The sequence below is a fragment of the Vombatus ursinus genome, unplaced genomic scaffold (genome assembly GCF_900497805.2).
Source record: "Vombatus ursinus unplaced genomic scaffold, bare-nosed wombat genome assembly UNPS02014807.1, whole genome shotgun sequence".
Taxonomy (NCBI): domain Eukaryota; kingdom Metazoa; phylum Chordata; class Mammalia; order Diprotodontia; family Vombatidae; genus Vombatus; species Vombatus ursinus.
The window spans coordinates 22,971,806-22,985,534 of record NW_020954585.1 but is presented as its reverse complement, the minus strand read 5'-3'; the positions used below and the strand labels follow the sequence as shown (position 1 = coordinate 22,985,534).

Here is a 13,729-nt window from a genome sequence, read left to right as displayed (position 1 = left end):
GAGCCTAGAAAGTAAATTAGCAATCCTACCTTGTGCTCCAAGTCATTTCTTAGGCATGGGACCGGAAACTGAGATTTCTTTGACATAGAGAAGCTAGATGGTATAGTGCGTAAAGTCTTGGACTTGGAGTCAGGAAAACCTGAATTTGAGTCCTGCCTCCCATACTTACTGTCTTGATGACCCTGAGGAAGTCACTTAACCTTTCTCAGCCTTATTTTCCCTATCTATAATAAAATGCGGATGATAATAGTATATACCTTACAGGGCTGTTATGAGATAAAATCAAATCAAAGCAGATGAAAGATGTAAAGTCCTTAGCAAACCTTAAAGAGCTATGTGAATGCTAGCTCTCATTATCATTATCATTTCTATGGGCTTCAGTTTCTTCATCTGTAAAATGACTTCTAACATCCCTTCCAACTTTCAGTTTATGATCCTAAAACAAGTTCAGAAGAAGAAATCTTAAAAGTCAGAGGAAAAATAAAGAAACTTGAGAATAAAAAGACTATAAAACATATGTAAAAGAGCTACATTTTTGATAAGCCATTGGCTAAACTGATCAAGAAAAACAAAGAGGAAAATCAAAGAAAAATGAGCGAACTAGGTAAAAATCACAACTAATAAAAAGTAAATAAAGAGAAGTATCAGAAACTACTGTACGCAACTAATATACACAGAAGTTAAGCAGTATGGAATAGTAGATAGAAGCTGGCCTCAGAGTGAAAAATACCTGGATTCTAGTCCCTCCTCTGACTTGCAGAGCAGATGCCTCTTTGCGTTGGTAAAACAAGTTCTCTGTACCAGAAAAATAACTGGACTAGTCAAACAACAACAACAAAAATACCATATTTGATTACAGGCCCCCAAACCCTAAAAGTCCAAAGGAAGCAGAGAGTATCTACAAAAATGCCAAATACCTAAACAGGAAAAAGATCTTAAACAACTCATTCTCAGAAAAAGCAATCCTGCAAGCTGTAAATGAGTGACTAGAGGGAAAAACCTAGAGAAGCAGGGAAGAAACTACTTGAAATGATTAACCGCTTCAGTAAAGTTTGTGAATTCAAATTCAAATAGGTATACCAGAAACATCATTAGTATTTCTCTAAAGGACTAACAAAAACCAGGAAGAAACCATGATAATTTTCGAGAAATTTCCCTCAAATATCTGCTAAATTACATAAAATATCTGGAAGCTAACTGACCAAGACAGAAGACCAATATAAATGCAACTACAAAAAAACACTTGCAAAAATAAAGGAAAATACAAATGGGTAGATATTTCATGGTCATGATTGGGTGGTCCCAATATAACAAAAAAGTTGCTATCACAATTGTTTTATGAATTTGATGCTATACCCATCAAGTTACAAAGGGGATACTTTATAGAATGTAACAAAATAACAGTTCATTTATAGGAATAATAGGTCTAGAATCTCAAAAGAAATAATGAAAAGTACAAAAAAGTATAAAATAAAGTACAAATGGAAGGGACACGTAGAACTTTATCTGTCCTTGAAATACGTTATAAACAATAGTCATCAAAACTATTTGGAAGTGGTTCAAGAACAGAAAAAGTAGATCAGTGATAAGCAGGAAACAGAAGCAAATGAAAATAATAGTCCAGTGTTTGATAAACTCAGGTACATAAATTCTGGGCATTAGAATTCCCTTTTTACAAGAAATGATGGAAAAACTTGAAAATAATTTTGTAGAAATTGAGTTGACATACTATCTTAGACATAATATCAAAATCTAAAAATGGATATACAACCTATGAATTAAGGTACATCATAAATAAATTAGAACAGAGTGGAGGAAGTACCTTTCACAACCATAGCTATGGGAAGAATCTTAAACAAGAAATTAAATTAAAATTAAATTAAAAAGTTTCTGCTGTAATAAAATCATTGAAAAAAGAATAAAAAAAGAAACTAAGTGGGAAAATGTTTGCATCTCCAGTTCAACAAATTAAAAACAACTGCTGTGTTTGCAAACTAACAAAGATTGAAATATGCAACCTGTCAAAGTTGGAGGGGCTGTGTGAAGACTAATTAAAGCATTAATACTCTGAATTAGTGAATTGGTCCAACTGTTCTGAATGTAATTTGGAATTATGAAAGAAGAGTGAACCAACTATCCATACCCTGGAACCAACAGTTCTATTCTAAAATTAGAGACAGAAGCAGTCAGTCAACAAGCATTTAAGTGCCTATCCTGTGCTTATCCCTATCTCCCTGTACAAGTAGGCATTGCGTTTTTAAGCACTAGGATTACAAATACAAAGAATGAAATAACCCCTACTCCCAAGGAGTTACATTTTTTTTTTTAGGCAATTGGGGTTAAGTGACTTGCCCAGGGTCACACAGCTAGCAAGCTTCAAGTCCAAGGCCGCATTTGAACTCAGGTCCTCCTGACTTCAGGACCGGTGCTCTATCCACTGCGCCACCTACCTGCCCCAGGAGTTACATTTTAAGACCCAGTATAGTGGTAGATATTTCACTGGTATGGGGAACTCCCAAGTCAACACTTTCTCTTCAACTTACAGTCTTAATTACCTTGAGCATCAGGAGTGCTTAAAAGTGATTTGCTTATGGTCACATGGCCAATATGTGTTAAAAGCAGTACTTGAACCCAAGTCTTCCGGGATTTGTGGCTGGCGCTGTATTCATTTTGCTTCTGTACCTTTTGAGAGTCAGCATGCAGATCCAGATATTTATAACAGCACTCTTTGGTAAGAGTGGGTGCTCTTTGATGAATGGCTGGGGAAAAAAAAACGCTGCTTATATAACTGTTGTAATTGGTCAAACCTGACTCAGGCTGGGTTGGTACTTTAGGTTCAAGAGTGACATGTAAACTTTATGTAGTCATAGCAGGAGAAGTCAATTCAAATTAACAAGCATATGTTAAGTGCCTGCTCTGTACCAGACACTATGCTGAGTGCTGGGGATGCAAACAAAGGAAGGCAAAAAGAGTCAGCCTTCAAGGAGCCCACAATCTTAATGGGGGAGATAACATATAAACAAAATATATTTATGATATAGTGGAGATTATCTCAGAGAGAAAGCACTAACCTTAAGAGAGATTAGGAAAGAGAAGGAGAGAATTCTAGGCATGAGGGATAGCCTCTAAAAAGCCAAGAATTAGGAGATGTAGTGTCTTATGCAAGGAACAGCAAGGCCAGTGTCACTAAATCATAGAATATATGGAAGGAGATATTGAGGACATGGTGGAGTGAAGGTGGGGGTGGAGAAGTGGGAGGAGTAGAGTAAGGTATAAGAAGAATGGAAAAGTAGGAAGGAGCCAGGTTATCAAGGGCATTAAAAGGAGATTTAAAGGATGATAACTAGCAGTGATAGATGGATCAAGTGAGTGTTTTTTGTTGTATGTGTGGCATTTTTTTGTTTTGTTTTGTTTTGTTTTTTATGGATGGCAAGAAAGCAGCCAGTAGACTGAGAGAAATTAAAGATTTGTGAGAGATGGGGGTGGGGTGAGGTGGGGTGGATAAAGGGGCAGTCTGCCAGAGAAGACCAGATAAATACTACTATGCGTGCTTGTAGAGGAGTTTGCCTTTACAGACAGGAAGGCCTTTTCATGTGAGGTGGGAAGCATACCAGGGAAAGAATATTCCGAACAGGGAAGAAATGTTAATTGAAGATATTCTTGATTGGGTGGAGCACAGCGTTCCCGTGGCAGTGTTGGTCACCTTCCTCCCTTAGAAGCCTAACCAAGGAGCTCCACCCTCTTGTGTCTTGTCTGTTTTTCACTCAGGTGAACAGGAAGCCATGTCAACAGCCCTGAGCCAATTAAATCTTGAGAACAGTTTCAATATCTATTAAGGAACAACTACTGTAATCTTCATGAGGTAGAGCCTTAGGACATTGCTCCAATTAAAAATGTAATTAAATATTTTGAGTAAGAATGAAAAATTCAGAGAAGCATTTGAAGAATTTTATGAACTGATATAGAGTAAAATAAGCAGAGCTAAATGAGTATGCACAATGACTATGGCAATATAAATGAAAAGGTTACCTAATGGAAGCCAGACTTTTAGTAAGTGAAAATCCATTGATTATACAGAGGTAATCAGAGATAATGAAGCATACTGCTCTCCTTTCAGCAAAGAGGCAAGAGATTTGTGGGGCATGATATTGTATACCCTGTCAGATGTGGTAACTGTTTCTGGGACTTTTGCTTAATTGTTTTTCTTTGTTATAAGGGAGGGTTCAATCTTGAGAAGAAGGGAAGGGTTTTTTAGAAATAAACTTTAAACTAAAGTACATTTCAAGGAAAGAGTAGAAGATTTGTGTATATTGAGTAGAAGATTTGTGTATATTTGGCATTCATACCTGTAAATTATTTTTTCTAGGTATCTCTGCTTGTTTCCTCTCCCCAAAACTGAAAGTAATTGAATCTTTGTCTATTTTAGGTTTGTGAAGTTTTCTATGCCCAGTGTACCTGACTTCGAAACGTTATTCTCACAGGTTCAGCTTTTTATCAGCACTTGTAATGGGGAACATATTAGATATGCAACAGACACTTGTAAGCTATATATTAATTTATTATTTTTGATCGAATATGTTTTATATTTACTATAGTTACTTGAATTTTTAAATTATTTATTGTTTTATCTAGTTGCTGGTCTTTGCCACCAGTTAACAAATGCTCTCGTGGAAAGAAAACAGGTAAGAAATTTTATTTAGTCATTATAAGCCCACTATACAGTACTGTTTGTCTAACTTAACTTGTTTAGATTGAAGATTAAAGCTAATAGTATTACTACTTTGTACATAGAACCTCCTAAGCAACTCAGAATACTTTTCCTATATCATTTAATTTCACCATTTTGTGTAGAAAAAATAGGCATAAAGGGATTAGCTGACTTTCCTTAGGTGATCAAACTAGTCAGCAGTGCCTCAAGTTTAAGACACTAGTCTTAGGACTCAATCTAATATTTATTTTATTATAGAATATTACCTTTCTATCTGTTTGAATTTAAAATAGTTTTCAACGTGTTGTTCTGAGAGAGACTGAAAATACGAACTATGCTTTAGCTCTTATTAAGAGTACTTTTGAAAGAAAGACTCGTAGTAACCAACCAGTCTCTTGCCATGTGATTTCTTCAGTATATTTAAAATATGACTATAAAATGATGTTACCCAGAAAAATCAGTCCTTCCTTTAGTCACACCTCATAGTGTAAGGTCTTACATTTGATATATTTTGTTTCATTCTTAAATTCAAGTATGAGATAATGTTCTTGGGAGGAGGGTTTATACTGTTCTAATTGGCTTTCCCAAAGAGCAAATGCTAGCACTTTTAACAAGAATTTAAAGTTTCCTAATTTACTTAATCTAGTTTATGTATCAAAAATAGTACTTTGTGATATCTGTGATTTCAGTATACTCCCTTAACTAATGCAAATCGCTTTTCCACATCTGCTTGTCTTAAAGTGATTCTTATCCCATAAGTCACCCAAAGAGGATCAGCATAGCTTGTTGGAAACCTTTTTCTTGTTCTTTTAATATCTTGGTAATATTAATGTATAACTGACTGTTCTTCTGTTTTTTCTTGTATTTGGTACATGACCCAGCTCACTTTACTTTGTTAGACGTATTCTGGATAAAGCCTTTAATGATGTTTCCTATAATGTTAAGAGGTTGGTGATATGCCAGAACTTCTTTATATTTATATATACACAGAATTTCTGTATTTTGTTTGTTTAAAGTTAATTAAAAATTAAAATTTCTTCATTAAAAATTGAAGAAGTCTTAGTGCTTTGAGAGACTTGACTTTCATTGTAAATAATTTTCTGGTTTTCAAAGTCAGTGCTGAAGTTGTATTGTGTCATAAGAAATTCTTTTAAACATTAAGGCCAATTTTTCCTATTACATGAAAACAACAGTGTCCTGAAAGGATATGGAAACCTCAGATTGTTGTTTAAAGGAACCTATCAATTAGTATTTTTTTTATTTGTAAGTGACAACATAAGATCCAATGTGCTGCCATCTATGAGAACTTATCTGAAAGAGATGTCATTTCTGACAGCCCCTGCGAGGAATTGGTGTTCTCAGACAAGCCATAGACAAGATGCAGATGAATACAAACCAGCTGACCTCAATACATGCAGATCTCTGCCAGGTAAGAAGTAGTATCATCAATAAATTTAAAGATTTAAGGTTTTTAGTATTTGTATATTTCGTATCATACTCAGTGTTGTGATCAATATGGAAATATTACTGTTTTCATAGGCTGGGAAATGATAGCCTTTTGAGACTTCAAAACGGATAGCTATTCATTTTTAATGATTCACATAGAGACAAATGATACTTATAGAATGTATTGCTGAGGATGATGAAATCCTGGGCAAGAGACCGTAGGGGCACAGGTAATGTCTAAATTATTCCTTTCAGTTTAGCTCTTCTTTTTTCAATAGAGTATAAGGAAAGGGAATAAGCATTTATATAGTGCTAAGCATTTTTACAAATATTATCTCATTTCATTTTCATAGTAACCCTGGGCTATTATGATCCTTATTTTACAGTTGAGGAAACTAAGGCAGAAAAGGTTAAGTGACTTGCCCAAGGTCACATACTAGGGAGTGCCTGAGGGCAGATTTGAAGTCAGATCTTCCTGATTCCAGGCCCAGTACGTGATCTACTGTGCCACTTAGCTTTGGTCAAAGGGTGTAATCAGTCTTATGACTACTATTGCATATTCTTCTCCAAAATATTTGAACTAGTCTGTAATCTCACTGCTAACATAAAATGTTCTTGTTTCTCCATATCCCTACCTGCCTTAGATTTTTATCTTTTTAAAGTATGTTTGCTATTCTGGTAGATATATGGTGGTCTTTTACATTTCTCTGATTTTTAGGGACTTGTAAGTCTCTTCCTTTGGCTATTAAGTTTGTATTTCCTCCATTATAAATGAGCTATGTGTCAAGTACTTTAAATTTATCTTGTTCTGGGAACCTGTGATCCTTAAGCTATCTTGGTACATGTTGTCTTTCAAGGGCATTCACTTAGGCTTGCGTAGGATTCATGTAATCTTTCAGAATTACTGTTTTGCCTTTCTTTTCTCAAATTTTCTTCAGCTTATGGTTTGTTTTTTTCTTGTTCCAAATATGGCACTTTTCTTTTCAAGTTCTCTATTACTTTGGCATGATTCTCTGGTGAATTTTAAGTGGTCTACTTGGTTGGTTGTTTATTCTCTTGAGAGTTTTACTTTCCAATGTCATTTCTATCCTAATAATTTCATTAAAATCTTCTTTTGAACCATTTGGGAATTTCTTGCTGATTCCCCATGATCTCTGGAGATTTTTCTTTTTCACTGGACATTTTTTATTAACTTTCCTTCATGGTATAATATTTGTTCAACATATTATGACCCTTCTTTGAGCCTTTGCTTGTTTTTGCTTCTGTTTACGAGTCTTTTTTAACTATTTAGGAGTTAGGCTTCTACCCAGCCTTTCTCTTTGGAGTTTTGTCTTTTGGCCTCCTTTTTTTCTTATATTTCTATTTCTTTTTATATTTTTATATATTTTATATCTTATATTTCTATTTATTTTCTTATTTTCTTAGTAGCTCATCTCTGGCTTCCCTCCTTACTCGTGGTCTCTTCTCCAACTACTGATGTGACATGGGCCTTTTCTCCTGCCTTGTGTATTCTTAGCCTCCTTTGGTTGTTTAGGGGTTCAGGGAAGAGTTACTGGGGTTTGGCCACCTCTTTGTCTAGAACCACTGTTCCTAATCTGGAGTCCACAAACTTACTTAATATTTTGATGATTGAATTTCATTATAATTTATTTCCTTTGTAATGCTATGTATTTTATTATATTCATTTAAATAAATTATTCTGAGGAAACTTTATCAGACTATCCAAACATATTACCAAAAGTTTACAAACTTCTGGTCTAGAATAAACTCCTTGGGGGTAATAATAATCATAACTAACATTTATATAGTGTTTACTATATACAGTGCTTACTATATATATGTACATATACCAGGCATTGTGCCTTTTAGGCACTTTAGGATTAATATCTCATTTAATCCTCACAGAAACCCTGAGAAGTAGGTGCTCTTATTATCCCCATTTTAAAGTTGAGGAAACTGAGGCAGAAAGAGGTGAAGTGACTTGCCTGGGTTATACAGCTGTTAAGTATCTGAGGCTGGATTTGGATAATAAGTGGGAAGCCCAGCTTTCTCCCTGCTTTGCCCCTAACTGCCCAAGGTAGAAGACAGACCCAGTCTAGGTTTCTAGTGCTCTTGTCCTCTAGTTTGGAAACCTGTTCCTCTATGTTTCTTCTTCTACCCAGCCCCTAGTTATACTTCCTTTGCATTGCCACACCCAATGCCTCTTTTCCATTGTGGGGAGTGTTAGAATCCAAATTGACTCACTTCTCTAGGAAGATGTAGGCAGGAAGGGACCCATGGCTGTGATGGCCCTGGATGTAGTACCTGGCACTTAGGGGAGGGGGGATGGGAGCTCTCACTTTAGTTCAAGAATGTGTTTTACATTTTAAAAAATATTCTTTTTCATTATGAACTTTAAAGTCATCCACATGAAGCAGAGCAGCATAGTGTCAAGAGCACTGGCCTTGGATTAAGAGCCAAGTGGAGTTCAAATTCGGCCTCTGACATTATTCGAGTCACCTTGGGTAGGTCACTTAGGTTCCTTGAACTGTCAAATGATGGAGCCTCCAAGGAACTTTCCAGGTCTAGGCCTTTGATCCCATAAACATTTCGCTATACAAAGAAGAACAGAAAAAATGAGTGTATATAAAACCATGAACTTTGATATAAATAATATATATCTTTGTATTTTTAATACTTTGTTGATGCTGTTTTCTTGTTTTTCTTAATTCTTCTTTTTTGCCTCTGTCATTATCTACTTATTCACTTCACTATTCCCCCCAAGTAGAAACTCACATTTATGCATATAAGTATAGTCAAGCAAAACAAGTCAACACACTGATCGTGTCTGAAGATCTATGCCTCATTTTGTACTTTTAAACCATCACCTCTCTGACAAGAAGTGGGAAGCATGCTTCATCCTTACTCTACTGAAGTCATGATTGATCATAGCTTTGAGGTCTTTCAGAGTTTTTCCTTTGCATTATTGTGGTAATTGTTTAAATTATACTTGTAGTTCTATCCATTTCATTCTCGATCTGTTTGTACAAGTCTTTCCAGATTTCTCTTATTGCGTCGTATTCGTAGATTCTTATGGTACAACAATATTCTATCATGTTCATAAACTACAATTAATTTTTCCTTTCTTTAGCTGATGGACATTCACCTGCTTTGGTTCAACATAAAATGCTATATATTTTTTTTTTCCTTTCACAGTGTTTGCTCATAGTGAGAGTTTGATAAATGCTTGTTGATTGAGTAATTTTTCTCTTTGTTCTCAACCTCTTTCCTCTTAATGTATGCACTGTCTAGTGACTTTTGGGGTATAGTTGCAAATTGTTTTCCAGAATGGTTGGATTAATTCATAGATCTACCAATGCATTATTTATTTATGATCTTGTCCTTCCGTAGCCCCTCCCAACAGTTGCTGTTTTCCTTTTTGCCAGTCTAACTGGTTTGAGGTAGAATCTCACAGTTATTTTGATTTGCATTGATCTTACAATGAGTGATTTGGAACAATTGTTCCAAATTTCATGTGGTGGTTACGAGATTCATATCCTTTGTCCATTTATTCATTGGGGAACATTTCTTGGTCTTATAGATTTGTGTTAATTCCCTGTATTGTGCTCAGTTCCTTGCACGTAACATGTGCTTAATAGTTGTTTATTGAATTAAACTGAGATTGGAATTTGGATTTCTGGACCAAAGAACCAGACATAGGATTTTTATCACCCACCTACCTAGGGCTGATAAAATTATTTTTGGTAGCCATTATTTTCATGGAGACTTGCAGATTTCATCTTTTAACTGAAAATTAAAGGCACAGAAGAAAATTGCTCGCAATTATCTACCAAAAAATATACCAAAGGAGGGTAACAGGCAAAACACAGGAAGAAGAATATTAATAATAAGGACCGATAATTCATAGGAAACTATCAAAAAATAGAGCCAGCAATTAAAACCATGGTCTTATATGTCTATACATAAAGTTCAGGTGAAGTAGGAATTTTAATATAATGAAATAAATTTGGTTTCTTATAGGTTATCAGTGACACTTTTGGCAGGATGAGACTTGACCAGAATGTAACTGTGGAGTTGTATACTTTATTCTAAAGGAAAGAAAATGGATAAAATAGTCAGCAAACTAGCATTGTGTATTAAGAAGTTATATTCCTATGAGGAAATCAAGAAGTGTGATGGGAAAATATTTGGGATAGAATAAATTGAAAAAAAGAAATAGAGGTATTATTGTGATGCTGTAGATCATCTATCCAGAAAGAAGAAAAACATTATAAAAAATGTAGCACAGATGTGCTACAGTTGTGATAAAAAAAATTCTGTTATCCCACATATGCTGGAATACTTTCTTTTCCAAATCTGAATAGCTAATATATTTATGGCTTGCCTTACCAATATTTTAATTCTTCAAAAGATGGAGAAAGTAGCAAGGGGGAATGCTATTCTAGACCTGATTTTCTAGTTGCTGAAGTAGAAATGGGAATCTTCAGAGGAAGTGTCTACTCCATCTCAAAGGTGCTGCTAGAAGAATAGAGGACAGTAAGGTGTAGTCTAACACGTACCTTAAATTTTGGGGAGGATTTACTTCAGCCTCAGAGAGTGGGAATGCTAAGAATCCCATGGCCCAAAATCTTACAGGGAAATCAACCCAATGGGGATGAAAAGCTCTCAGACATGAAATTTTGATTACAAATTATTTGGATGAGTAAGAAAAGAGAGAGCTCTCAAAAGAAATAGATGTAGATACATAGGAAACTCAGCCAATTTGGACTTTAAAAACTATATGTAGGGACTCAAAAGCAGGTAACTGAGGGTGAATGAAGAAAAGTGGCATGGTCCTATAAGTAGTGTCAGGAGTGCTCAATGAGCTGGAGCTGGTGGTGAGCATTGGCAGTACTGTTTTTGTCAGTGGTGGTGTAGAGAATTCTTGGTATGGAAACTGCTTCTCCCAGTGCAAACACGCAGGTCATTTGTAATTATATTCTTAAAGAATTGGCTAGGGGCCCTTAGAGGTTTGTGACTCTCCCTGGCTCATATCACTGGTATGTCAGAGGCAAGATTGGAACTCAGGTCTTCTTGACTCTAAGACAAGCCATCTGTTCAAAATTTGAGACTTCAGGTATTTGAAGGTCTTTAATATAGAAGAAGAATTTTTTTTTACTTTATTTCAGAGGGTAGAACTATATATAGTAAGTAGTTGCAAAATGGTAGAAATGGGCTTGATTGGTTGGGAGGGAATCTTAGAATTGTCCAAAAGTAGAATAGACTGATCCAAGAGATGATAGAATACTTATAACTGGAGATCTGAAATCATTTTAATTATCCATCTTGATAACGAATTGATTGAGTAATTCAGTAATGTCAATTCCTTGTGAATAGTTAAAAGAGTAATGTGCTTTCTCTTCAAGTTAAGCTTTTTAAAATATAATGAATGTAGGCTTAAACATATTAATACCATTTCTCCTCCAAAAATTTCCTTGTCTGTGAAATTGCTGCTTTTATTCAAGTTAATTTAATGCTTTGTTCTTTTCTTATAGCTTTGTTTGTTGGCAAAATGCTTTAAGCCTGCCCTACCCTATCTGGATGTGGATATGATGGACATTTGTAAAGAGAATGGGGCTTATGATGCAAAGCACTTTTTATGTTACTACTACTATGGTGGAATGATCTACACGGGGCTAAAGAACTTTGAAAGAGCACTCTACTTTTATGAACAGGTAACTATTTCTTAACTTTTATGACCAAAGGAACACAGTTTTATATATCAGATTGTTCTAAGAGGTTCTAGTTTTGAGGGTAGATATTCCTTTTCTTTAAAAAAAAGATTATCATTAAACATTGTTTTAATAGTAATCTAAATTTTTTGGTGAAATATGGATAATCTTTTTGACTCTTTAGTTCTTAAGGATAAACAAACAATATATTTGTGAATTAGAATACCATAACTTAAAGAATACCCAAAGGGTCATAGTCCTAATTAAGGAAGCCGGGATGTTGTAATAATACTAGTAGTGATAATTATATTTATATAGTACTTTGAAATTGACAAGCTGGCCCCCTTGTACCTCATGTGACATAGCTACACAATGACCACTGAATTACAGTCAAGACATTGAAGCTCAACCATAAGTAACTGTTGCGCAAAAATCATTTCATCTCTGTTTCCTCATCCATAAAATAAGGAGGTTGGATTAAATGATTTCTTACTAGCCTTTTCCAATTCTAAGATCTTGTGATTCTAATAAACAAACTGTAAGTAATCTAAGTAGATATGGTCCTTGTAATGAAAAACTGGTGAGAGGAAGTATAGGGGATAGAAAGTGCTGACCTCAGTCAGGAAGACTTATGTTCAGGTCTCCTCTGACACATATTGGTGTGACCCAGGGCAAGTAATTTAATCTCTTAATGCCCCAGGTCTGAGATTGTGAATTGCAGAACAGTTGTAGATATATGTTGGTAGAGGTTATTTCTTCACTAAAAACTTTACTTACAAAATCACAGGTCCAGACCAAAATGGAAGACTAATAATGTAGATAGAGAAGGCAGTTATATGGCACAGTGGGTAGAATACCAGGCCTGGAATCAGGAAGACCTGAGTTCAGATTTGGCCCCAGATGTTTATTAGCTGTGTCACTTAACCTCTATATACCTCAGTTTCCTCACCTGCAAAACGGAGGTGGTAGTAACACCTCCTATGATTGTTATGATGATAAAATGAAAGTAATAATTGTAAAGTGCTTATCACAGTGCCTGGTACGTAGTAAGTGCTATATACATGTTAGCTATTAATATTACTTTTTTTTGTAATGATAATTCTAAAAAATTTTTTTATTTTCAGTTCCAAATTCTCTTCCTCCCTCCACCCATATGATACCCATTACATATATGAAGTCATTTAAAACATTTTCACATTAGTCATATTGCCCCAAAAAAAAATAAGGGAAGAAAAAGTGAAAAAAATATACTTCAGTCTGCACAGAGAATTCATCAGTTTTATCTCTGCTGTGGATAGAATTTTTCATCATGAGTCCTTTAGAATTGTCATGGATCATTGTATTGATTAGAGTAGCTAAGTCTTTCACAGTTGATTATTGTTACAATATTGTTGTTATTATATACAAGGTTTTCCTAGTTCTGTTCACTTCACATTGCATCAGTTCATGTAAATCTTCCCAAGTTTTTTTGTGAAACCATCCCTTTCATCATTTTGTACAGCACAGTAGTATTCCATCACAATGATATATGACAACTTATTCAGCCATTCCCCAACTGAGGTACATCCCCTCAATTTTCAGTTCTTTGCCACCACAAAAAGAGCCACTCTAAATATTTTTGGTACATGTGGGTTTTCCTTTTTCTTTTATCTCTTTGGGATCTATAGAGACCTAGTAGTGGTATTGCTGAGTCAAAGGGTATGTAAAGTTTTATGGCCTTTTGGATATAGTTCCAAATTGTTCTCCAGAATCCTTGGACCAGTTCACAACTCCACCAACAGTATATTAGTATACCTGTTTTACACATCTTCCCCAGCATTTGTCATTGTCCTTTTTTTTGTCATGTTAGCCAATTTGATGGGTG

At 35.1% G+C, this 13,729-nt stretch overlaps 1 protein-coding gene across 2 annotated transcripts in view; it reads left to right on the top strand.

The window, feature by feature from the left end:
- The window catches only part of COPS3 (COP9 signalosome subunit 3), a 38,667-nt gene that overhangs the window by 14,946 nt on the left and 9,992 nt on the right, over positions 1-13,729 (top strand). The window contains exons 3-6 of one of the 2 annotated variants that reach the window (XM_027875001.1): positions 4,427-4,539; positions 4,633-4,682; positions 6,045-6,137; positions 11,689-11,868. In XM_027875001.1, coding sequence (XP_027730802.1) covers positions 4,427-4,539; positions 4,633-4,682; positions 6,045-6,137; positions 11,689-11,868 — 436 coding nt within the window. Of the gene's footprint in view, positions 1-4,426; positions 4,540-4,632; positions 4,683-5,976; positions 6,138-11,688; positions 11,869-13,729 lie in introns of those variants that run through there. The other variant, XM_027875002.1, reaches the window with a different exon arrangement.